Here is a 27,407-nt window from a genome sequence, read left to right on the forward strand (position 1 = left end):
CATTCAAGATGGCGGCCACCTTGACTAGAGGACTGTCAGGTAGTAATGTTTTCGCATTTACATTGTACAACACGCTTGCAGATTTCGTTTATTCAGTTTGTGCTCGGATAAGCGATTAAGACTACCTTCTATTACATAGAGTTGTCTTAGACATTTATTCCGTTAGCTAACCGGATAGCTTCTGTGCTTATTGTTAGCATGTGTGTGTGTACTGGATACACATCACAGAGAGGAGTTATCAGAAAAGAACTCCTTTAGATACAGGAACTAGCAACGTTTCTGCGGACCCGATTTGTAAACACTTTTCCGTCTCATTGTAATTCTCAGGTATAGTGAGACCTCTGACAGGTCTAGGACAGTCCTGCTTTAACCTCGCAGTCAGAGCGCCGCTGTTTCTCCCTCGCTTCTCCATACTTATTCAGCGACACTTTGGGTTTAAACCGCTGCCTTCTCTCAATGCCTGTGGGCTTCAACAGCAGACTCTACTGCAACGGTAAGGTTCAGAAACAAGTCACGGCTTTTCAAACACTGATGTTATGTTGCTACTCTAGCATAATTGTTCACGTTACTTACATGGCCAGGAAGAGTCCTGAAGTACTGGATGATGGCATCCAACCATAAATATGACACCACTTCTGATGCTGCACTGCCCTACTGAAAAATTTCAGAATGACCTGACCAGCTACCAGCTGCTCAAACACATGCAGAGCTGCTCAGACTGGTAGACAATTTTAGCCTGCTGGTAGATGGAAACAGTTTTTGAAATCCTGCTATCTAAAAAAAAAATTTCTTTTAAAGGAAAATAACACAATAGTAAGGCAATTACAAAACTTAACAAGGAATTCAAAAAGGAACCTGATTTTTTTTCCTTTTTAACTTTGGCAAAGATAGCTTTGTTTAGGAACACCCACTTTTACCATTTGGTAAACAGTTCTGATACTGATCTGGTGCAAAGGAAAGAATTTGACTGTACTATACACCGATCAGCCATAATTTTATATCCACTGAAAGGTGAAGTGAATAACATTGATCAACTTGTTTCAATGGCATCTGTCAGGGGGTGGGATATATTAGGCAGCAAGTAAACAGTCAGTTCTCGAAGTTGATGTGTTGGAAGCAGGAAAAATGGGCAAGAATCATAGGCCAAATTGTGATGGCTAGATGACTGGGTTAGAGCATCTCCAAAAGAGAAGTTCTTGTGGGGTGTTCCCAGTATGCACTGGTTAGTACCTACCAAAAGTGGTCCAAGGAAGGACAACCGGTGAACCATTGAAAGGGTCATGGATGCCCAAGACTCATTGATGCACATGGGGAGTGAAGGCTAGCCGGTATGGTCCAATCCCACAGAAGAGCTACTGTAGCACAAATTGCTGAAAAAGTTCATGCTGGTTATGATAGAAAGGTGTCAGAACACACAGTGCATCACAGCTTGCTGTGTATGGGGATGCGTAGCTGCAGACTGGTCAGAGTGCCCATGCTGACCCCTGTCCACCGCCGAAAGCTCCTATAATGGACACATGAGCATCAGAACTGGATCATGGAGCAATGCAAGAAGGTGGCCTAGTCTGATGAATCATGTTTTCTTTTACATCATGTGGATGAGATTGTACCAGGATGCACTATGGGAAGAAGGCAAGCTGGTGGAGGAAGTGTGATGGTCTGGCAATGTTCTGCAGGGAAACCTTGGGTCCTGGCATTCATGTGGATGTTACTTTGACACGTACCACCTACCTAAACATTGTTGCAGACCACGTACACCTCTTCATGGCAACACTGTTCCCTAATGGCGGTGGCCTCTTTCAGCAGGATAATGCGCCCTGCCACACTGCAAAAAATTGTTCAGGAATGGTTTGAGGAACATGACAAAGAGTTGAAGCTGTTGACTTGGCCTCCAAACTCCCCAGATTTCAATCTGATTGAGCTTCTGTGAGATGTACCGGACAAACCAGTCCGATCCATGGAGGCCCCACCTCACAACTTACAGGACATAAAGGACCTGCTGCTAACGTCTTGGTGCCAGATACCACAGCACACCTTCAGAGGAGTCTTGTGGAGTCCATGCCCTGAAGGGTCAGAGCTGTTTTGGTGGCACAAGGGACGACACAATATTAAGCAGGTAGTTTTAATTAGGTGATGTATAAAACACAGTTAGGTGTGCTGTTATGGGAAAATAAAACATAACAGGGTGGTGTGACATTTTCCTATTTTCCAGCAGCACATGCCAAAGTGTTAATTCCTCTTATACCAGGGCGAATGACCTGTCATACTTTTCACCATGTATATTTATGTTTAATCTTGTGGAATGCTTGTGGTACCACTTACTATATTTTATAACCTCTGTAAACAGTCCTTACCTCTGCAGTTTCTCTTTTTTTCCCTCTTACTTAATAAATCAGAAATGAATCATGTCTTGGTTGGAAAGCGCAAAAGTCCTGTGTCCTGAAGATTCTCCCAGAAAACATACTAGCACATTCCAGAATGTATGTCTTACACACTGTGTAGTTTTAGCTACAGTTTTACTGTACACGGTCTCCCTGTTCTGCACTATCCTTGGTCTTCTTTTCTATTTATTTCTTATTCATTTCTTATCTTTAATGCGCAGCCTAAGCAAGAGTAGGCCAGGTTTTCATTTCACTGCAAGTTATATACTGTATATAACTGTGTATGTGACAAATAAAAATCTTGAATACTGTTAGAAAAGCACTGGCACCTGAGAGTCCTTCCATGAATGTTAAATAAACATCTCTTTATAGAACACATCAATTAATATACATTATTCTTTGTTAAATAATTTCTTTGTTTGTTTTTTTTTTTGTTTTTTTTTTTGCTGTTTAGTCTTAGATTATGTAGAGTGTCTATCAAACAAGTCTCTGTGAATGAGAAATTATAATGTATTAGAACAAGTGCATTAATATAAACCTGCGAAGTGGACTGCAGCCGGCGCTACTGTCAGATCTGCTGTTCCAGAAAATGTAGTCTCACCTTCTAATTCAAGAATTGAACAGCACGGTGGTATAAGTGACAATAAATAAATCTGCTGATGCTGTCATCGTGAAAGTAACCGAGCGACAAGGTGAGCACTTTTGTTGCTAAGTGATACAACGCATCACAGGTGTGAGTGCGTCATACGTTGTGTCCTGCATTAACTTCTGTCACATCAGCCATCATCATGCCAGTTCATGGCATGAAATTCATCTATTATCGTTTATTACTGGCCCTGATCGGATACCCTGCAGTGGACCAGTGCATTTCTAGCATTGCTGTATGATTAGTCGCACAATTATCGATCCTTATCTCATGCTTTTTGAGGAGTCAGTGGAATCCCAGGTATGTGGCTGTGTTGTGAGTTTTCTTACGTCTTAATATCTCTCATTGTACAGAGTCTCTCCTCTTGTTCCATCACTGATGCAGCAGCCCTGTAGAAACCTGACATATTATAGTGTGAAGAAGGGCAAGAGGAAGACCGTGAGATCTGTGGTGCAGAGGTTTCTGAGGCTGCACTGTGGCCTGTGGGTGAGGAGAAAGGTAAGGAGGTCACATACACATTTGAGCTGTTTCTTTGGAAATACTTCCTTCCACTGAATTTATACTCTGAAATCTGGGAAAGTTTACAAAAGATTTGACAATCTTGAGACAATCTTGCCCATGAGACCGGGTTTGCTTTCAGTAAAGCTTTCGGAGAGTTCCTGTTTTTCACTTTTGCTTTCACCTCCTTATAAAAAAACAAAAAAACAATTATGATTAGTATGTCATAATCAGATTGAATTAAACGCTAGAATTTATAATGTTTAAAAGCATTTGCTCTAGTTTTGAGCACTAATTTAAATTCATCCATCACAAGCACTTTATAGTCTTTATAATCTTTATAGACCGAACACCCCATAATTGCCAGCAATCGAACTAAAGTGGATTCCTTCAAGAGACATAATTTCAACATAATTTTGAATTGGATATCAGGACATATCGGGCTGTCTGGAAACGAACAAGCAGATATTGCTGCTTAGGAAGTGGGAAGTCAAATCGCACCATCTGATCTCAAACCCATAATAAGCTCGTACATCTCCAAAAAGTGTCAGGTTGAATGGGACCAATGCATTCATAACAAACCACGCCAAATCACCCCTGATATAAAGGAGACTCTTCCCTCATTTCCACTTTGAATTCAGACACAACCAGACTGTATTGTTGACACTGTCAGGATGTATGGAATATCCTGTTTTACCTACCTTGATCTACCATGGAAATATCCATTGATTCAGACCAATAAGTAATATTCAGTTCATCCTACAATTTCATCTCTATGTCAATCAGCTCTTCATTTAAACCGAATGTTGTTTGCATTTCAGGCTGGATACAAGAAGAAGCTTTGGAAAAAATCAGCCGTGAGAAAGAAGCGTTTAAGAGAGCACGTATTCTGCAATAAGACTCAGTGCAAAAAATTAGACAAAATGACGACATCCTTTTGGAAAAGAAGAAACTGGTACCTTAATGATCCTTACCAGAAATATCACGATAGGGTTAACTTGTAAGTGTCCTTTAGCACTCTTCTATTAGGAATGTTCTGTTCTGTGCAGAAAATGTTTTTGTTTGTACAGTGTGTACATCTGACCTTTACGCTTATCGGAACCACAACAGAGAATACAGTTAGCACTTTCTGCAGATGTAACGTCACGGAAAATATTCATGCAGGTTGAAAAGCAATGTTCGTTTTCTGCATTCTGGTCAGTGTAAAGAGCTCTGATTATTGAAATAAACCAGTTTCAGTCTTGCGTGTCAGAACGTTGTGTATAGCGAGTGAGTGAGAAAATGAAATCAAAGAGCCATTGGTATTCCGTCTCCCTTTTTAATAACTGATGGTGACACACCGTCAGATCCATTTTAAGGGTCCATGACAGAGATCAAACCATTTTCGTTCTTTGTCCACATTAATCAACAGTATAAGAGAGATTTTCTGGCCTGCCAGACATGAGAGCTGTGTTTTGAAATGCTTTTTTTAATTTATTTTTTTTACTGCAAGCTGTATGTTCATTAGGAGGAAAGCAAGGTTTAGTCACCCTTATGAAGTACATCCCTAGCCTCATTTTCTTTATTTCTCCCTCTTCCAAGGAGTTCAAACAAACAAATGAATACAAATGAACATTATTTCAAAGTAAGAAATCTTCTAAAAAGCAATAATAACTATTAGTCTTTAAAGGCACATCCTCTACTTGAATCATGACTAATTTTGCTCAGTTGTCATTTGTGTAAGGAAGCAGGTGTTTTCTCACAATATACAGTTTAAAAAGAAATGCAGCTCAAAAATAATCTTGTTGCTGTTTTAAAGAGAACATGAAAGACTTGGAAGGCTAATCAAGACACTGATATTTCAATCAGCCTATTTTTTTTTTCTTTCTTTCTTTCTTTAAGGGATATGTGCCTTTAATAACTAACTCCTGAAACAACATTCAACGAAATCTAATACTACTTCTCATGAAAGTAACAGGTAATCCTGACAATGGTTCACACAGAGCACTTAAATGGTTATACATGTACAGAATGCTGGACAAAGATTTCATGCATGTGTTTTACTTCTTTCATTTCTTTAAAAGTTGAAATGTTAAGTGAGCAAATATAATGCGGGTTGGATGCTCTTCTAAACAATCAAATCAATCTTAATTCGCAGATCTCAGGTTTCAATTCTCTGCTTTGCATTTTGTATTTCTGGTGTCATATTCCCTGTCATTATGTTTGTCCTTTTAACGTTTCATCTTTCATGCGTAAAGTTTGATTAAATGTGGTAAGATATAACAAACTGTACCTGAGAAAGATATCTACTTAAAAAAACAACAACAAAAAAACAACATTTCAATTGTGTCGCTGTGAGACGATATGGGCTTTTGCTACCTGGTATCTGAAAGAAGAAAGAGGTGACATAAAATAAGATCGTCATCATTCTCATCATCATTTTCCAACCTGATGGAAATGACGCCTTCCCTCTGTGAAAGTCTTATTAACATGGAAACAGTGGTAGTGACACAATTCAGTACATCAGTGTTAGTGAGAATTTTACAACGTATAATCCTAGTGAAACGACGTTGTATCGTGACCCATTTGTATTACTCAGTGAAGCATAGCAGTCTGACTGCACAGTGTTCTGACTTTAAGGGGCTACTTGGCACCCCCTTTATGGCTAAATGTATGAGAATGAACTAAACTATGCTCAATGAGTACAGTGCAACATTCTCTATCTAGTGTGTATGTTACAGAGCTCACAGCATTATAATTCTGAACAGTGCTTAATCCAGCACTAGTGTACGTAAATGAAGTAATACTGACAATTCCAGACTGATATGAAGAAGAAAAAAACATTCAGATTGTCAACATTTGGTGTGAATTCATGTAACATTACAGTTAAGAGAAGTTCTTTAAATAGAACAGAAATTAAAACAATATTCACACTAAACCAAACCGTGAAATGATTATGGGTGGTGCTAGCTCAGTGGTCAAGACATCGGACTTCTGCCTGGAAGGTTGTGAGTTCAAATCCCAGCGCTACCAAGCTGCCACCACTGGGCCCTTGAGCAAGGCCCTTAACCCTCCACTGCTCAGTTGTATATATGAGATAAATGTAAGTCATTCTGGGCAAGGGCATCTGCCAAATGCTGTAAATATAATCCACTGCTACTATAAAATGCCTAAAGAATGCTACTTAAAATATTCATGAATTTCCTTGGATAGATAAGCATTGCTTTAAAGGACTGATCAGATGTGTTTTCGTTTTTCTTTCTTTCTTTTGTGATGGGCTTTAATCATGTAACATGCCTCATCATAACAGCATGAATAAAACCAAACAGCCGTTTGGGGTGAAATTTCTTCAGTGTGGCTCAGTTTAAATCTATTCTTTCAGAGTCAGCTGAAATCTAATATCATTGCACATTTGTCCTGTAAATTCCTTTAAATATACACGATTAATATTTTCATTGCTATACAATTTTTTTTGGTAGAATTACAAGCCTGTATGTAGAAGTCACTCTCCCTTTGTAAATAAACATTTATCAGTGTTAGTGGACCGACATTATCAATGGGCTACGTATCCTGAGAGGACGATGGTGTCATACCCGCTTGTGCTCCATTCGAGTGCACTGAACGGGGTGAAGCCTTAAAAAGTCCACAGAAGAGTCATTGCAGCGCTTCAACAGTGAGCATAGTGGCTACTGTACAATGCCTAGGTGCTCAGAGGTGTTGCAAATGTTGCTCTCGTGACAGACCAACAGAGGGACATGCATGCTTCTGTCTCTCCCAAAGTCATACAAACAAAAGGAAGCAAACATACACTCTTCACATACAGTAAATATGTACAACACAAAGTGTTTAAGAGTCTCTAAATGGTGCCACATACACGTGCTACCTTGATAGAAACCTCCCCCCTCGGGTGTGAAAGATCAGACGCAATAAGGTCGCACGTTGCTTTGGTTACCTCATTAGAGAACAAGGCTGCTTTAAATATTTGATCTTTTGTCTGCATCGCCGTGTATTCCCCCCCTCTCTCTGTCTCCTCTTTTTCTGTGTCCTCATGTTGCAGCTAAGGCAGCTAAAGCAGTCTCACAGCGTATGCACAGTCACATGGCCTCAGGGTTTGCTGATAGGGTGTTCTTGGATCTGGATCTGGTGAGAGGTCTTAAAGCTCTAGGAGGAGGCTGAGAGTGGGGAAGAAGGGATTAGGGAAAAAATAAGGACAAGGAAAGAAAAACAGAACGCTACAATGAAATTCAGACAGAGACAGATAAATGTATCATGAATATCACCATGTCACTTGTGACCATATTTATTTTGCACATGAGCTTTTTCGAGTTTGTCAAACCAACTCCAGTCCACACACACATCTGTGCTTGTTACATGTACTATATCTATAGTTAAATAGATACTTGGGGATACTACAGGGTGTCCCAAATGTCTCCATATATAGGGGACTATGTTTGCCAGCATAAGTCGGTTGTGCCTCAGTCAGTGGATGTTCGTGGACGTCCACTTCTTGATCGGTCCGCAACACTTCCAGTCTTTTTGAATTTGTTAATAAGTTTGGCAACCTGTGTGATGTGCTTGCCATGTTTCCTGTTAAAGTCCATCGGGACCTTGCTTCATGATCCAGTCATGAGAATGATTTCAATACGTTCTTCTTTTGTCAGAGACACTCTTAAAGGCTGTCAGAAAATATATATATATATATATATATATATATATATATATATATATATATATATATATATATATATATATATATATATAAACTATGCTCGTGAAAAAATAAGTACACCCCATGGAAATTGTTGGGTTTTTTTTGGACATATTTGGATAAGCAAACATTTGATCATCTTTGAAACAGTGCATGTTAATAAAGTTGTTATATTTGAACACAACCACAAGGAAAATTAGCTTTTTCAATAATTTATCCAACAGAAATATCAATAGATGTGATATTCTTCTGTGGAAAGTTAGCCTCAGAAGTTAGTATTGCCCCCTTTAGGAGAATTACTTTCTTGTAGGCGTTTTGCATAATTGTTAACTAGTCTCGGCTTGCTGGCATTTTTGACCACTCTTCTATACAATATTCTTTCAGTTGCAAGAAATTTCAGAGTTTTCTTGTGTGTATTGCCTGTTTCAAATCCCCCGAATTTTCAATGGGATTAAAATCCGGGCTTTGACTAGGCCATTCCATAACCCTCCATTTCTCATTTTTGAGCCATTCCTTGGTGGATTTGCTCATGTGGGCTTAAGATCATTATCCTGTTGAAAGGTCCACATTCGGTTCAGCTTCAAATTTCAGACAGATGGACTCACGTTATCTTCAAGCACTCTTTGATATGATGCAGAATTCATAGTTGAATCAGTGAATGCAAGCTGTCCATCCCTGAGGCAGTGAAGCAACACCAAAACATAACATTTCTACCACCGTGCTTCACAGTTGGTATGAGCTGCTTCTCCTGAAAAGCTGTCTTTGGTCTACACCAAACATTTCTGCTGTTACTGTGGCCAAACAACTCTATCTTTGATTTGTCTGTCCAGAGCACATTATTCCAAAAGGCCTGGTCTTTGCCTATATGCTCATTGGCTTTTTCCTAGCATACCTCACATGCAGGTCAAATTTGTGCAATCTCTTTCTGATTGACACCAACAGTTGCAAGACTTACTAGCAGACCCTGTGAAGAAATTTTGGGGTTCTTGGAGACTTCTTTTTGCATCAGACGGTCTGCTCTTGGGCTGAATTTGCTGGGATGGTCAGTCCTGGACTAATTGGCAGTCGTTTGAAATCTGTGCCATTTGTAGATGATTTTCCTTACAGTGGAATGATGTATTTCAAATCATTTGGAGATCTTTTTAAATCCCTTGCCAGACTCATAGGCATCCACAGATGTAGTAGCGTATTCACTTTTCCATGTGACTGATCTGTTTTGTGTTCATTTAAATTTTGTTTTAAGTCATTTTATAGACTTCCAATAACTTTATTAATAGACACTGCTTCAAATAGAATCAAATGTTTGCTTGTTTAAATAGGTAAAAAAAAAAAAAAAAAGGGGTGTAATTGTTTTTTCACGACTGTAAGTATGAAAAATGTTGGAAGACATTTTGCTAAAAAGTGATCATTTCCCCTATGTATGGAGACTTTTGGGACACCCTGTATAATTAAGCCGTGGGAGAGATGTTTGCAAGAACATCATGTGTCTACATTCAAATTATTCTACTGCATGATCAAATTAGCGATTAACGATCATATATTCTTTCATCCTAAGGAATCTGACAAGCTATCACATGTATGATAGACCTTTTTCTCTACTAATGTCATTTAAGAAGCCAGAGTCAGTGCATGCAGATCAGGCATCACACAAAATTCTAGCCATTTGTAGTAAAATGTCAGATGACTCAGAATAGCAAAAACCCAAAGGTCACATTAGACAGTTATGTCTTTTGTTCTATGACCCACTATAATGATAATGATATTGAGTCTTTATTGGTCACATATACATAATGAAGCTCTTTTTCCTTCGCATATCCCAGCTTGTTAGGAAGTTGGGGTCAGAGCGCAGAATCAGCCATGATACGACACCCCTGGAGCAGAGAGGGTTAAGGGCCTTGCTCAAGGGCACAACAGTGGCAGCTTGGCATTGCACCCCCAACCTTCCAATCAGTAACCCAGAGCCTTAACCGTCAAGCCACCACTGCCCCGAAAGCAAAAGACTGCTATAATCCTCCTCAAACAGTGTGCAATTGCTCTGACTTTCATACATACACGACACAGTATCCCAAATAAAAACTCCAGGTAGCCTGTGGTGGATTAGCCTGTGGTGGTAATCATGCTGATTAGTGATTCAGCATAATGGTTAGTTATAACCAGGCCGTCAGCACCGCAGCAGACACACCACCATCCAACTATGTAAAGAGGGGGCTACCTCTGGGGCACGTCTCTTAAGCAGTCCAAGTTGGCCTGAGTTGGCTGGGATGCCCCACTCTTTTTCACTGTCCTTTGTCACCTCTGGGTCCTCAGATGGAGGGGGTGCAGGTTTGTCCTGGGAAAGCTCAGGGGGTGAAAGAGGCTGGCTTGGATTGCTGAAGGATCTTGGTATCGGAGTGGGTTTGCGGGTCAGAAGGAAAGAAGGCTCCACAGAAGCACACTGCTCCACATTCAACATCTCAAACTCAGTTATGTCAAACTCTGGGCCTGCACCATGACAATACGGGCATCAAAACAAGTCTTGACATGTGCTTGTGTATATTACATTTTACAGGGCAATAAGTTGCATATGATATTTATTGTAGTGAAATAAAACTCCAATAGTGAATGTAAGGTCAAGTGATAATGACGGGAATAATCAGGGCCTACATTTGGAAAGTCTGAGGCTACTGCATGAAAAGCAGACTTTACTTGACTTCTGAATACACAAGAATATTCTCAGACCTTTGAGAAATTTATCAGATCTTTAAGATCTTTAAGAAACAGTAATGTTTAACAACACAGCAGACATATTTTACTCTTCTTCTGATGAGTATGTGCCCACTCTGCTCTGAATCCTAGGAATTAAGGCCATGTGATAATAATGAACTTGTTTTTCTCATGTGAAGTTGTTAACACCTTGTACCATGTGACATGTTAACACCCTAGCTAACTAATTCATACCCAAAATGTTCTATTCACAGCTTATAAAAAAACAAAAAAAACTTTTTGATCTTATATAAAACAACAATATTTATTCATATACAGTATAATACATAGAACTATGCTGCCACTATTCTCAGTTTTGACACCCAAGTTCTTTTGGCATATAATATAATCAGATGCATTAACTTAGTGGGAAATGTATATTAATACATTTCCCACTAAGTTAATGCATCTGATTATATTATAATCAGGTTAAGGTATATTTGACTGTTTGACTATGGCTCATGAGTACTTTATACATCACATAGATCTATTGAAATACTATTAAATAGTCTGCATATGTAAATATGCTGAAATCTGTAATTCTACAGAGCAAAAAAAATAAATAAAGCACAATAAATATTCAGGCTGTATTTACCTGGAAACATGAATGTAGTATACTGTACCCTTAAAATTTAATGTACATAATTGGACCTTAACTACCACTGATTTACCTTTTCCTACTAAAATTAAAGGTGCACTACATGCTCATTCCCAGGTAAAAGATACATACTAAAGGTACAAACTATGTACCCTTGATGGAACCACCCCAACAATAAGGAAAAGTACAGTTTAGTACCTTTATTTCTGGGAGTGAACCTACAGGCTGAATCAGGAACCAATTTAGTAGGAAGTGTTCAGCTTGTGTGCCTGGACAGCGTAACACTCTTGGAGAGTCTCGTATTTCTCAATATATCAACACTTCCTGATGATATATTACTGCTAATGTACTTTCCAAAATATCTGACATCTCGCCCTTGTGACCACAACTGTTCTTTATACGAGGTAACTTAGAGACAGAAAATGTAACAGACCTCTATTAGTGATTTGTAATGGTTCACTGATAGTATGAAATTCAGATGTTTAAGTGAATATAGGCATTTTGCAATTCTCATTCATTCATCTTCAGTAACTAATTTATCCTAGTCAGTGTGAATCACAGGGGATCCAGAGCCTATCCTGGGAACACTGGGCATGAAGTAGGAATATACACCAGTCCATCACACAGGCACCATGACACACTCATAGCAGTTTTGTTCCTATGGCTATATGAGCATTAAACACATAGGCACTTAGCCATTGTGATGCCAGATGCATTTGTTGTATGATGATCCTCATGTTTTTCTTTTTGTTCCCTCCTCCCCTCTATGCCTGTGATTGTTTATGTTGGTTTATATGTATGATGTTATGTTTTTGTTTTTCTATGCACCCACGGTGGAAACAAATTTCCTCTTTGAGGACCAATAAATTATCAATCAATCGATCAATCAATCAATCATATTCACACGCTCATTAACACCTAGGGGCAATTAATTAATTCACTGGCATGTTTTGGGAATGTTGGAGGAAAATGGGGAACCTGGAGGAAACGATGCAATACATAGGGAGAACGTGCATAGAAACTCCACACAGACAGTAATCTGAACTCAGGATCAAACCAGAGACCTTGGAGATGTGAGGCAGCAACACTAATTGCTGCACCACGTGCCAACATATTGCACAATACTACACCATGTAAAATACAGTGATTACCCACTGCATGCAACTTAATTGTGGCATTATAATATAAAGCATAAAATGGAATACCTGGACAATTTTTAAATATACATTCAATTCATCATCAGCCCTATAATTGAAACCAATGTCTGAAACTGATATTACTTAGCCAATCGAAGGTCTATAGATTTCTTTTAAACAGAATGGATACCATCATTCTGTGTTTCAAGATGAGAACATAATTTGGGATCCCATGCACCCTGCATATTGTATATTGTTGCGCTGAAACCATACCACCAGCATTGCTGTGTGGCAATGTAAGTATCTTGAATCTAAACTGGCATGGTTAATATTCTCAAGTAAAGGTACATTATGTAAAGATTGACTGTGAACAGATTAGTGCAAACGTGATTGGTTCATAGTCAGTTGGACGGGTGGACTTACTCTTGCTGTAGGCGGCATCTGATTTGCTGCGCATCACGGCGCGAGTTCTGTGCTGACCCGATGCAGCCTGAGTGGTGACTGAAGCAGAACTCTTTGCTTCACCGTCTGAGTCTATGGTGGTCAGGTCATGCATACTGAAACTCCGAAGGCGATCTGATAGCACACCCTGGCCCTGTGGTAGAAATGTTAGTGTGATTGTTTTTTTTTGGTCAGTGCAATTGTTTTTTAATAAAAAGTATAGGGCTATGATTCTGATATGGGTGAGACAATATATATATATATATATATATATATATATATATATATATATATATATATATATATGTATATATGTATATATATATATATAGACACACATATATGTGTATGTGTATATATATATATATATAAGGGATGTACCGAATGTTCGGCAACCGAAATTATTCAGCCAAAAATAGCAAAAAAAGTATTTTCGGTGTTCGGCCGAATAAGTGAAAAGGCCGAATAAATTTGACCGAACAATGACGTGTTTGATGACGCGACCAAATAGCCTAGCAACCAGAGTGAGACGGGTGAACGTCACGACCTCGATGAGGGGGCGCGTGCATGCACGAGCTACGTGCACGAGCTACGTGCTCTTGGGATGTTTACTGTGGACACGTGTTGTTTTGTTTCTGTTCCGGAGTATTCTGTCACGTCGCGAGACGTAAGGGAGTAGAGTACGGAAGCAGGTAAAGATGTATTTATTTAAGGGCAGGCAGACAAATCTAAATCGTAATCCAAAAAATGTAGTCAAGACAGGCAAAGGGTCAGGCGATCGGCAAACAGGCATAAACGGGGCAAAGCAGGAATCGAAGTCGCGGTCACAGAAAACAGAGTCAAAACACAAAACAAGAAACATGAACTAGTACTATGGACTGGGAGTGGAAAAACCAGCTGGGACTAAATGAACTAATCTATAGTTTAAACTAACTAAATCTATCAAGGAACATAACACTAACAACGTATCTAACTATACTATATCTACTATAATACTCCGCGAGGTGTACAGGGACGTGACCGGTATATATCCCCAATATAATCAGCCGTATAGAACCGAATAGAACCATTTTTTGCACTCTTGTCAATGCACTTTTTAATGCACTTTTTTGTTGTAGGCTACAGAGTGTTCCATTCTTTCAGCAGTCAGTTATAGGCCTAAAATAGACTATTCAAGGAGGGCTCAAAGATGACCACATCAAAATATTTTTATTTTACTCATTTAAAGATATATTGTGCCATATTGGTAGCCTATGCCTGGTGGTATGAAAAAAAAATGTTCAGTGTTAAATAAATATTTTGAAATTGTAGATTTTGTAATTGATTTTTTTCTTTGAAAAGCAAGACTAAATAATAAAAAGCACATTTTGACTATTTAATCTATGCAATGGTGAAAAAAATGGCAAAATAAATGGAAAAAACGCGAAAAAACGTGTTCGGTATTCGGAATTCAGCTTTCAGCCAAGTTTTTCATTATATTCAGTTTCAGCTTCGGCCAAGAATTTTCATTTCGGTGCATCCCTAATATACATACACACACACACACACACACACACACACACATATACACACACACACACACATATACATATATATACAACGACATTCTTTATTTTAATCTCAAAGATAATATTAATAAAATACAGAGCTGGAACAACATGTTATTGTTTATATCTTTAGGGAATGGATGTGGTGTGAGAGAACGAACCTGCAGTCGCAATGAGAACATGGTTCCTAGTTTTGAGCTTGAGCATAAATATAATATAATAATATATCATATAAATACTCTGTATATAAATATCTCATTTGTGTTATTGGTGTATCTGCAAAACTAACAGATTTCTGGCCTACTCCTAATTTGTAACTTTTAACTTTGCTGAAAACGCAACAATTATCCACTTTTAAAATTCCTCATCAGTATGTCACATATGATAATAATGTCACCTTAGTGGCAGCCATCACTGCAGCTGTAGCGGCCACATTCAGGCTTTTCTTTCCAAAGTGCATCAGGGTGTCATAACTTTTGTCCTTTGCTTGACATAGGTATTCATCAATGTCCTGGAAAATGCAAGTCACAATGAAACAATTTACTTACCCTCAGGGTTGAGGTAGGCAAGTAAAGTCAGAATCATAACTGATAAATCCTAAATATGATTTGTTATACGCTGGAACTTTTTCCTTGTGTTTCTTCATCAAAACGTCTGGGTTACCCCTGTTGTCTGAGAAGGGAACGAGACGTTGCGTGAGCTTCACACTGTGGGAAGCACCCTTGTGCGTGACTGGCATCTGAAGCTTGTGTAACATCATGCCTATTTATAGGCCTGCCACGATTAGGTGATGTGGCAATTAAGCGCGTTGTGTGATATAAAACGGCACCTGTGTGCCACGCCGTCAGGCTCTATTATCAGAAGACAAAATTCACAGGCATGCCCCAGTATGACAAAACTACACAATGTCTAGTTTCCTTCTCAGGAAACAGGGTTACACGCCTAATACTAAGAATACCCACTCCGTCCTACTAAAGGGTATGGCCTGTTCAAAATATCCAAGCCCGAGGGTCACTGCAAGACACTCGTGCCCAGGGTGGAATATCCAGGCTGTCATATCGAAAGAATGTGTGTGGCGTAGACCACCCCGCCGCAGCACACACATCCTGTAAGGGTACCCCTATAGACAAAGCTTTCAAGGAGGCGACCCCCCTAGTGGAATGAGCCTTCATGCCCAGAGGCGTAGTGAGAAGCGATAGAGATTGCTTCCACTATCCAATTAGAGATGTACTGCTTCAACACAGGCACTGTGTCGCTGCAAAGCAGACCAGGAACTGCTCCGACTTACGCCAATGGCCAGAGCGGTGGACATAAGACCCACAGTTTCCATAGTTCCGGCCGAGGATGATAAATCAGCTGTCTGGCTTGAGACAGTAGATCTCTGCAGATGGGAATCTCCCAAGGAGTGCTGTCTAGCAGGGATATTATCTCTGAGAACCATAGTCAAAGTGGCCTATAAGGTTCTACTAGCAGCAGACGTAGGCGGTCTTGGCGAACTCTCGCTAGAACTTGTGGGACCAGAGTAATCGGAGGAAAAGCATACAGACGTGACCTCGGCCACATGTGCACCATGGCGTCCAGCACCACTGGTGTGGGGGGAGTGAGGGTGAACCACAGCAGGCAGTGTGTTGTCTCCTCTTAGACGAAAACATCCACTTCCACTTGGCCGAACCTCCACCATATGGACTTCACCACTTGTGGATGGAGCCTCCAATCCCTGGGCCTGAGCCCATGCCTCAATAGGATGTTTGCCCCCAATTCCCAGTTGCCCGGAATGTACATTGCACTCACTGATAAAAACTTTCCCTCTGCCCAGAGAAGAATTAGTTGCGCCTACCTGAACAGGGGGCGCAAACGTAACTCTCCCTGGTGGTGGATACATGAGACCACCACTGTGTTGTCTGTTACAACTAACACATGGTGACCTCTCAAATGAGGAAGAAAGGTATTTCAGTGATAGAAATACGGCCCGCATTTCTAGGCGATTTATATGCCACTCCAGATGAGGGCCGCTCCAGAGACCGTGAGCTAAACAGCTATCTAAGGCCGTGCCCCAGCCTGTGAGGGAGGCATCTGTCATTACCATCTTGCAATAAGGAGATGCCCCGAGGCTAGAAACCGGGGACACTTCGAAACTCTCAGAGCACGTACGCATTGCCGCGTGACACTGATTACTCTCAGAGGTTTTGTGCTCGGACAAAACCCCTGACTTTTCAGCCACCACTGAAATGGTCACATGTGCAATAGGCCCAACGGTATGACATTAGCTGCTGCTGCTATAAGCCCCAACAGTCCTTGTAGAGACTGGAGGGGATGCACAGATCCAGCTTTATCTTGCTCAATGTTGACAGGATTGACCCTACGCGTGTTGCGGATAGAAATGCCCTCATTGTAGTAGAATCCCATATAACTCCTAGAAAAGTTATGCACTGAAGAAAGCATACTTTTCTTGAGCTTAAACCTGAGCCCCAAGCTCCTCATGTGGGCAAGAACAACATCTAGATGTTGAATCACCAGTTCCCTGGATTATGCTAGAATTAACCAGTCGTCCAGGTGGTTTAGTACAAGGATGACCTGGAGTCACAAGGAACCCAGAGCAGCATCTATGCACTTTGTGAAGGTGCAAGGGGATAACGCTAGATCGAAGAGAAGAACCCAATATTAGTACACGTTGTCTCCAATCGCGAACCTCAGGAATGTCTTGTGACTGGGCGTTATTTCTATGTAAAAATATGCATCTTAGATCTATCATCACAAACCAATCTTCAAACTGAATCTGTGGAACGATAAGTTTGAGTGTCAGCATCTTAAACCTGTAAAAAAAATACTCTCATTTTTTTTTGCGAACCAGGAAATAGCGGTTGTAAAAACCTCCTTCCCTCAGGGAACAGAGTACATGTTCTATGGCCCTGTTTTCCAAGAGGGATCTTTCTTCTTGCGCTAATGTCAGGTTCTGCTCTGTGCTGACTACTGTGGTGAGCACACCTCTGAACCGGGGTTGGGGTTTGAGCTCTGAACTCGACCCGGTAACCCTTTTCTAAGGTGAACAGAACCCATGGAGACACATTTGACAGTAGTTTCCATGCTGACAGATGGTCTTTTAATAATATTAACACCTCCACATTCTGTTGGAGGCAAAGCATCAGATTTTCATTGCCCTATGACAGCTCGCTGACCAGAGAAGCCAGAAAACTTTGGATGGCCTTGGCTAGGGGAGGCTCTAACAACCTCACGTCTCCTGATACATCTCTCCATGGCCCATCAAGACCGCTGCTTCTTTGTCTGCTTGGCCTTCATGATCGTTCTGAGATCAGATCTATTAGCAGGCTGCAACTGTGGCTGCCTGGTTTCCCTGGCTGACCACAGGGGGAGGCTGGCCACCACACTCACCTTCTGTGCCTCCCTCACACTACTGGCCCGGGCTCCACTCATGGATGCCCAGGCGAACTTGACACGACGAGGAAGGAACTGGCTGAATGCCGCCGTTTGCTGTTTCGCTTTGCGAAACCTGTCGTTGATGTCGGTTAACCTCGCCACCGAACAGGTCGGCGTCCAGCGTCAACAGGGGAGTCCAGCAGGGAGACCTTATCTTTGTCCCCCATTCCTGAGAGTTTGAGCCATAGGTGCCTCTCTGCGCAACCAAGCTACCCATTGAACAGCCGATACCATGGGCCGTTTGCTTGGTTGTCTGGAGGGACAAATCCGTAGCACGGCAAAGCTCTGATTGTAAGCTGCCTGATTGTAAGGTGTCCACAATGCACGAAGTCAGACCCCTCGAGGGCTGCCCTGGCATGCTCCAGCCCTAGACACTTCACACAGAAAGTGTGTGTGTGTGTGTGTGTGTGTGTGTGTGTGTGTATATGTGTGTGTGTGTGTCCCCTCCCGTGATAAAAGGGTAGCAAGAGATGACACACTTCCTGAATTCTCTCTCACTCATACTATTCTCTTTTTTCTTTTTTTTAAAGGGACAGAAAAGTAAAGACTAAATTTTTCTTTCTTGTTTTTTTTTTTTAAAGATAGAGAGGAAATGAAAAGTCTTTTGTGAGTGTTACACAAATGACCGACATGCAGTCTCTCTAAAGATAATAAGGCTAACGACGCGGTTCACAGGTGCCGTTTTATATCAAATAACATGCTTAATTTCCACGTCACCTGATCACGGCAGGCCTATAAATAGACATGATGTTACACAACTTCAGATGCCAGTCACGCGCAAGGGCACATCCCACAACATGAAGCTCACTCAATGTTGAGTTCCCTTCTCAGGGAACACTAGATTTAAAAAAAAAAAAAAAAAAAGCTTTTGGAATTTGGCTTTCCTCTTTTAGCTCTATCAGTGCCCCTACACTCTTCCACCATGACGAATTTCCTGCCTCAAAATAAAGGGCAGGAGAAAATCTTTAGAGAAAGTATAGCATCATTTCCTACCACTGTTCATCAACTGGGAACATTTCACCTAACACACTGCAGGAAACAGGGTCAAGCACAAAGCAAGATGGGTCTTCACTTCCGAAAAAAGTGCTTCACAACAACTTCCAGATGTTTCAATAATCACTGAACTTTTGTTTACTTTGGAATAATCTTCTTGTTTTTAGAAAGAATTAGGTAAACAGATATTCAGAATCATACCTTTTCTTTAGAGGTCAAAGTTGGGTGGACGAACTTCCTATACAGCACACTGGATCCCTTTGTGTATGGTGAAAGTAACCACACCATAAAAGCAATTTTTAGCTCATAGTAAAATGGGAGCCTTCAAAAGAGACAATAGATGAGTCATATCAGCCATCATCATTTCAAGCTCTTTATCATTTCATCATTTGATCAGGGGCACACCTTTAGTGGGAAATGAGCAGGAAGGCATTATTTCACTTACCAGCACAAGAATAAATCTGTGATCACTTCAGCTGTTGTGAACAGTGCAAATATTATCCAATACATCATCCATTTTACCTGTTGAAATATATAGAAGAAAGTTATGAAATTTGAATGTCAGTGAGCACATTCCTATAAGATGATGCTGAAAAAGCTGGCCATAGATGTGAGTGCAATAAGGCATTAAATGCTCATTATATGTTGTTATGCAGTTCATACTCACATATTCTCTCACATCTTTTGATTTGACAGCTTTATATGATGAATATGCAGGGTAAAGTGTCCCAAATATGAGCCTGTCAGACACAAATAGATCAAATAGATCAGCAGAACAGGATTCAGTGCAACCTGAGTGTTATAACCTAAGATTTCAAAATAATGAATTCAAGTTGTTTGCATTAAACATGGAGTAATTTCCCCACTTTTTCACCCAAAAGAGCCATTTACATTCTATGAATGCATCTGAGAATAATGTATATGCTATTTGACAGTAAATGTAAAAAGATGAATGTAAATTTTCAAAGGGCACCTTGTAATGTAATATAAGAAAGTGTTTCTAGACCTATAATAATCATATAGCTGTAGGAATGTCACGAATCGTCACGGAGCAGAGATAGGACGGATGCAAGTGCAGGATGAACAATTGTTTATTTGAAAGAGAGACAGGCAGACAAATCCAAAACGATAAACATGCAAGAGGTCAGGCGATTGGCAAACAGACATGCACGGGGCAAGGCAGGAATCTAGGTCGTGGTCATGGAAAACAGGGTCGATAAACAAAACGAGAAACGAACTATGACGAGGGACTGGAAGCGGATAATCCAGCACAAACTAACTCTAATCATGGACCGTGACTATGGCTACGATACGAACTAAACTAACTCTAAACATGGACCGTGACTATGACCACGATACAAACTAATCTAACTCTATGGTAATCCTCCGCGTTGTGTACTGGGAGGTGCGCGGTATATATGCGGACATGATCAGCGTCTAAACTGCTAGCAGCTGAGAGCAATACAGACCCACGTGAAATCCCAGCCAATGACAGAGCAGGGAGGAGACATGACAGAAACATAAACAAAACACACGTGTCCAGATGTCATTACGGTCAACAACGGAAAAGAAAGTGCTCGCGCATTCGCGCCTAGAGCACACTGCTTCAAGGGGGAATCATGACAGAACCCTCCCCGAAAGGCACTCCTCCCGGAGTGCCATGAGTCATCCCATTTCATTGGCGGCCCCGGCCCCCTGGGCTGAATGTCCCAAGCAGAGCCAGGAAACTGCACGGTGTTCTTGGAGGCGCAGGGAAGCGGAGCGACGACCTCGGCGGAGCATGAGGGCAGAGCGACGTCCTCGGCAGAGCATGAAAGCGGGGCGACGACCACAGCCGAACAGGAAGACTGAGCGACGACCTCAGCTGAACAGGGGGGCTGAGGCTCTGAGGTCACCAGGTGAACCTTGGGCATGGGCGGAGCTTGGCTGTGCGTGTCAGCAGACTGGGGCGTGAGCAGAACTTGGCTGTGCGTGTCAGCAGACTGGGGCGTGAGCAGAACTTGGTCATTAGGCTTAGATATTAGCAGAGCTTGGTCAACTGGATCAGCAGGCTTGGACGTGAGCTCAGGGACGTGAGACTTGACCTGGACCTCAGGGACGTGAGACTTGACCTGGACCTCAGGGACATGAGACTTGGCCTGGACCTCAGGGACGTGAGACTTGGCCTGGACCTCAGGGACGTGAGACTTGGCCTGGACCTCAGGGACGTGAGACTTGGCCTGGACCTCAGGGACTGGAGACTTGGCTCGGACCTCAGAGACTGGAGACTTGGCTCGGACCTCAGAGACTGGAGACTTGACCTGGACTTGGAGTTCAGGGACTTGAGACTTGGCTCGGACGTCAGAGACTGGAAACTTGGCTTGGACTGTGATTTCAGGGACTTGAGACTTGGCTCGGACCTCAGAGACTGGAGACTTGGCTCGGACGTCAGAGACTGGAGACTTGGATCGGACGTCAGAGACTGGAGACTTGGCTTGGACGTCAGAGACTGGAGACTTGACCTGGACTAGGATTTCAGGGACTTGAGACTTGGCTCGGACCTCAGAGACTGGAGACTTGGCTCGGACGTCAGAGACTTGAGACTTGGCTCGGACGTCAGAGACTGGAGACTTGGCTCGGACGTCAGAGACTGGAGACTTGGCTCGGACGTCAGAGACTGGAGACTTGGCTCGGACGTCAGAGACTGGAGACTTGGCTTGGACTTGGACTTCAGAGACTGGAGGCTTGACTTGGACTTCAGAGACTGGAGGCTTGACTTGGACTTCAGAGACTGGAGGCTTGACTTGGACTTCAGAGACTGGAGGCTTGACTTGGACTTGGATTTCAGGGACTTGAGACTTGACTTGGACTTCAGAGACTGGAGGCTTGGCTTGGACTTCAGAGCCTGGAGGCTTGGCTTGGACTTCAGAGCCTGGAGGCTTGGCTTGGACTTCAGAGCCTGGAGGCTTGGCTTGGACATGGACCTCACTGACTGGAGGCTTGACTTGGACTTCAGGGTTGAGCTCTGGTGCTGGTGCCTCCCTGCTGACCTCTCGCTGGAGCTCGGCAGGTGAACTCACCTCGTGGGGCTCAGGTTCGAGCTCTGAGGTCACCAGGTTAACCTCCGGCTGGGGCTCTGGTGCTATGACCTCCGACGGGCGCTCCAAGGTCACCCTGTCGATCCCGGGCTGGGTCTCTGCACGGGCTCTCCGGTGGAGTTTCTTATGCTCCCGCCAGCTGCTCTTGAAGCATTCCTGAGAGCAGAAGAAAGCTTCCTGGAGGCCCAGCTTCTTGCAGGTGGGACATTGAAGCTGAGTCTCTCTCCCGCAGCCCTCGGTCATACATCTCGGAGATTTCGCCCCCGCGTTGGCTGGAAACTGAAGTGGATTGCTGGTTACTGCCCTGTCCATCTCCTCATAATAGAGATTGAATGGTGGGTCCACCTGGGGCTGTCCATTGACTCTCCACCCCAGTAAATCAGGACCACGAAGTTGTCCAGGCTGTGAAAACTCCTCCATAAACAGCTCTGCAAACTGAGTGACATCATGGCGGGCTGGCGACCCAGCACTCACCAGCTGCTCCGCCCAGTCACGGGCCGGACCGCAAAACCAGGACACCAGGAACCCGATGCACTCTCTCTTAGTAGGCTTGGGAAACGCCAAGCTGCAGCAATACTCCTTGCAGCTGAAGAGGAACTCCAGCGGGTAGCTCCCCAATCCTGCTGTCTCTGGTGGCAATTCAACGGCGTACCTTTGGGGAAATTGCACGGACGAAAAATGCGGCCAGTAATCCAAGCGTTCCCCGATGAGGTATTGTCCTACTACTTCCCAGGTTTCTGTGGCGTGACTTATCTCTCGTCCTCGTGCTGCATCCATGTTGAGGCGGAAGATTCTGTCACGAATAGTGACGGAGCAGAGATAGGACGGATGCAAGTGCAGGATGAACAGTTGTTTATTTGAAAGAGAGACAGGCAGACAAATCCAAAACGTGATCCAAAACGTAATCCATAAACATGCAAGAGGTCAGGCGATTGGCAAACAGACATACACGGGGCAAGGCAGGAATCTAGGTCGTGGTCACGGAAAACAGGGTCGATAAACAAAACGAGAAACGGACTATGACGAGGGACTGGAAGCGGATAATCCAGCGCGAACTAACTCTAATCATGGACCGTGACTATGACTACGATACGAACTAAACTAACTCTAAACATTGACCGTGACTATGACTACAATACGAACTAATCTAACTCTATGGTAATCCTCCGCGTTGTGTACTGGGAAGCGCGCGGTATATATGCGGACATGATCAGCGTCTAAACTGCTAGCAGCTGAGAGCAATACAGACCCACGTGAAATCCCAGCCAATGACAGAGCAAGGAGGAGACATGACAGAAACATAAACAAAACACACGTGAAGAGATGTCATTACGGTCAACAACGGAAAAGCAGGTGCTCGCGCATTCGCACCTAGAGCACGCTGCTTCAAGGGGGAATCATGACAAGGAAGACATGGCCACAATTTTTATGCAAGGAACATATTCTATATTCTGATTCATCTACTTAAATTAAAAGTTTCACACCTTATAGGTTGCCAGATTTTCAACATCATCTAGACCACCCCTACATCATTTACATTTACACCCAAATAAAATACAGGAAATACAGGCTATTAAAAATTATTGCATATTTTTGAAATTGTTGATTTATTTTTTAAATTTTGAATTATTGCATATATTTGAAATGTGCCTCTTTCTTATTTAAGTGGTTAAGGAATTTTTGTAAATAATTTTATACTTAATTAATTAATGTTATAATTAAAATTGCCTGTAGATTCTGCTTTGTCGTCTCAATTTACTGCTCTCTATTATAAATATACTATTTAAACACCACAGTAACTGTATAAAGTTTTTGGCCTCACTTAATTCTAAATACAGCCAGTAACATGTAAGAAAAACTACGTTAGAAAAACTGATATCACAATGCATCTGGGTCGTTTATTTCAGGCTTCTGTTTACATTTTTCTGGCCTTCAGTCAGAACACAGCTGCTCAGGTTTTATCTCCACCATATTTAGTTGCAATGTCTTGAAGCTCATCCTCTGCAGTGTCCTATTGTTTGAATGTGTAAAGGTCTTACTTTTAACTTGTCGAGTTCAAAATGGTCAACAGTCCCACTGATGGCAACTTGTTAAATGTCATTTTTAAGATGTTCATTTATTATTTTATCCATCTATCGACTAACATTTATGGCATTTGGCAAATGCCCTTATCCAGATCGACTTACATTTCTCTAATTTATACAACTGTGTCTTAAGTACTGAGCTACCACTGACCAAGGGAACTCGGGGCACATGTCGGGGGACACCCTGGAGGGGGTGCCAACACATCGCAGAGCATAATCACACACCCATTCACACACTATGGACAATTTGGAAATGCCAATCAGCCTACAACACATGTCTTTGGACTTGGGAGTAAACCTGAGTACCCGGAGGAAATCCCCGAAGTATGGGGAAAACATGCAAACTCCACTGTCACTGTCAGCAGATGACCTGAGCACACTGAGTAGTATCGGTGAGTGTGGAGCATTAACAATGGACATAAGGTGCCATGAATAGTGCACACAAAGGTATTGACAAGGGTGCACCAGTCAAGTGAGAGCACTTCAGCTCTGCTAGCACTGAGATACACACACATCCTTTTCCCTGTTTGCCAGGGTCTACACTTTGCTTGCAAGTCAAGTTAATAAGTAAAAGTTAATAAAGTAAAAGAGCCATTGCCTAAAATAAAAAGTAATTTTAGTTTTATATAGTTTTTAAAGATTTAAAAAGTATTTTTAAATCTGTATTTCATTAGTACTGACAATTTGTGGTTATACCACTGTATTACTGCAGTTATACCACGGTTAAACTGAATAAAATGATTCTGTTCACTGTAGAAGAAACTACTTTAATTTTGTATCCAATTCAGAATTTCTAAGTGTGGAAAAGTACATTATGATAAACTACACTGCATTATTACTGTTGAGTGTCTGTCACAATCTCCCCAGTAAATACAGTGCAATCAGTTCAGTTTAGTGAACTCACTTGTACCTCTAGAGGAAGCCTTAAATTTTCTGAGTGGATCAAAACGGTTTCCAGGTAAAAGGCTTTTGGAAAACTTCGGAAAGCTAACTCTTAAGCTATCACAAACTGTTTGTTTTTTTCTTTTCTTCTTAATTTCTAACCGTGTAATACGAAACTGAAAAATGTAGTAAAGGTACAACTGCAGCGCCTCCTATTGGAAAACTATAAATGTGTTCATAAACTTACGCGTTGTTAGATCAATCAGTAAGAAGGACGGGGTTTTTTTTGTTTGTTTGTTTGTTGTTGTTTTTTTAATTACTTACAGTTGCATGAAATAAACAACAACAATATGTAAATTAAACATAATTAACACACATCTTACAACAGATTGACATGTCAGGAACACAGAAACTACAATTGTAAACATACATTAACAGACTTTACATCACAGGGAACGCATCCAAATACATGGACTTTCTTTAAATATTTATTAAAGATATTTAAGGAATCTAAGGGTTGTTTTCTTTTTAGTAAGAATGGCATTGTGACGTTGCTTCTGGCATTAAAACGTCACTCAATATAGTAGCTTAAATGTAAAGACATTTGTTTACAAAGTACGTCAAAGTAACTCATAGTAGGCTATTAATCATGTTTAATCATAGAAGTGATTTGTTTTAGTAACGTGTTGTCCGGAAGACTGTACATTTATCTAGTGTGTGTGTGTGTGTGTGTGTGTGTGTGTGTGTGTGTGTGTGTAGTTTGCAGGCCAAACACGTTTTTACAACCCTGATTAATTTCCAAATTTATTCTGACAGAAATAGCTCAGACACCCGAACGTTCATAACTCATGGACACAGAGAAGTGAGCTGAACCAAGGAAGTGAACAGAGTAATAATTAGAAATCAGAAACTCCCAGAAAAACTCAAGCCCATGCTGCACCTGTGTTCAAGTACATATCTGTCCACAAGTGCTCTCTCTGTCTCTCACAGCTCAACGACAGCTGCACATCTGACCTGAGCAAGTGGTCGACCTACATACATACCCACCGCCCATTAAACAAACAAACAAACAAATCACACACCTGAGTGACATCTGAGTGACTACCACCACCATACTGTGCTCTGCCAAGCCAGCCTGAATGCCTCAGTATGTACACTATATTTAGCACATCAGGACGCTGTGATGCAGATCTTTAGTGTCCCACAAAGTGTCGCCCATGCAATGTAACCGGATATTGTAATCTAAATTTAATTGACTCGCCATTTTGTGGGTTCTTTTACGCATGAGCTTAAATTTCCGAGATTGGCCATATTATTATAAATGACAAAAACAAAACAAACTGAACTTAATGATTCATATACAGTGGTTCATAGGCATTCAGTTTTATGCAGGTATAGTTGACATTTTAATAATTTGCTTTCTTTTCAATATTGCAAACATCCCACATGATGCTGTTTAATTTCCTGTTAGGGAATAGATGGGCGCTGGCTTCAAAGCATCAAAACATCTCCAGGTGAAATGTAAGCCTATTGAAATAAACCCAACCGTCCAGAGCGACACGTAAGTGTCCAGATTTGCGTCACACCGCCTTTGTTTGTCCCTTATTCATAGCTCTGGTTATGACACTGAACAAATCACTTCGTTTTAGGAAATAGAGATTTAGGGCAACGATTACACTGGCCTATATTCGCTCATAATGCAAAGACCTTTATAGGTGAAAAGTCCTCCGTAGCCAAAACACCGCGTCAGGACCTGCATATGATTATGATTATGATTAAATTCTGCCTAGAATGAAGGAGGTGACATAAACACACCACAGTCCTTAAGAGCACACATTACAATATGGAGATGAAGACCAAACAATAAGATAATGCAAAAATTTAGAGTAGGGGGGAAAAACGTAGCAAGAATAGAACAAGAATAGAAGAAGAAAAATACTTACACCACAAGCCTGGAAATAATCCACGAGACCATTGCGCTAGGAGAGCTTGTTGTCAGCAGGGAGGAGTTTCCTTCGCGACTGCTGGCGGTGACCGTTTGACAGCGGACTCTTCTGCGCATGCGTCTACGGCTATGTCCAAAACCGCACTAACCGTACTAAACAGAATTTACAGAAAAGGGTCTATGAAAATAGCAGTAATTCAGACATGTTTTTTTTATAGCTGCACCACAAATATCCATAACATTGTAGCCATTTACAGACAATGTCAAATAATAGTTTATAGTTAGTGTATAGCTGCCAGAAATGGTGTACTATTT

At 41.6% G+C, this 27,407-nt stretch overlaps 2 protein-coding genes across 3 annotated transcripts; one reads left to right on the top strand and one right to left on the bottom strand.

Moving 5' to 3' along the window:
* The first annotated feature begins 7 nt into the window (after positions 1-7).
* On the top strand, positions 8-4,779 carry mrpl35 (mitochondrial ribosomal protein L35). The gene is given in 4 exon segments (NM_001201250.1): positions 8-39; positions 328-493; positions 3,381-3,525; positions 4,347-4,779. Coding segments are annotated over 4 exon segments (525 nt in total). The 5' UTR covers position 8; the 3' UTR covers positions 4,530-4,779.
* A 50-nt stretch (positions 4,780-4,829) lies between these two features.
* Positions 4,830-27,216, bottom strand: reep1 (receptor accessory protein 1). 2 transcript variants are annotated; one of them, XM_017476087.3, is made up of 8 exons: positions 27,091-27,216; positions 19,772-19,844; positions 19,550-19,626; positions 19,306-19,426; positions 15,074-15,187; positions 13,112-13,283; positions 10,425-10,693; positions 4,830-7,676 (listed from the first exon to the last, which is right to left on the bottom strand). In XM_017476087.3, the coding sequence occupies exons 1-8, from the start codon at positions 27,207-27,209 to the stop codon at positions 7,599-7,601; spliced, it is 1,023 nt and encodes a 340-aa protein (XP_017331576.2). In that variant the 5' UTR covers positions 27,210-27,216; the 3' UTR covers positions 4,830-7,598. The 2 variants fall into 2 exon arrangements, with proteins under 2 accessions (XP_017331576.2, XP_053538420.1); XM_053682445.1 differs by lacking the exon at positions 10,425-10,693 and having other exon boundaries at positions 27,091-27,215.
* Positions 27,217-27,407: the final 191 nt, after the last annotated feature.

The sequence above is a fragment of the Ictalurus punctatus genome, chromosome 9, assembly GCF_001660625.3.
Source record: "Ictalurus punctatus breed USDA103 chromosome 9, Coco_2.0, whole genome shotgun sequence".
NCBI classification, from domain to species: domain Eukaryota; kingdom Metazoa; phylum Chordata; class Actinopteri; order Siluriformes; family Ictaluridae; genus Ictalurus; species Ictalurus punctatus.

What these genes read in the sequence shown, in the direction of transcription:
- reep1 (XM_017476087.3), bottom strand. Translation starts at nt 27,209, where the DNA reads ATGCGCAGAAGAGTCCGCTGTCAAACGGTCACCGCCAGCAGTCGCGAA. An exon ending in ACAGATTTATTCTTGTGCTG is followed by an intron (nt 19,427 to 19,549) that starts GTAAGTGAAATA and finishes TCTCTTTTGAAG; the next exon opens with GCTCCCATTTTACTATGAGC. An exon ending in AGATGCCGCCTACAGCAAGA is followed by an intron (nt 10,694 to 13,111) that starts GTAAGTCCACCC and finishes GTCATGGTGCAG; the next exon opens with GCCCAGAGTTTGACATAACT.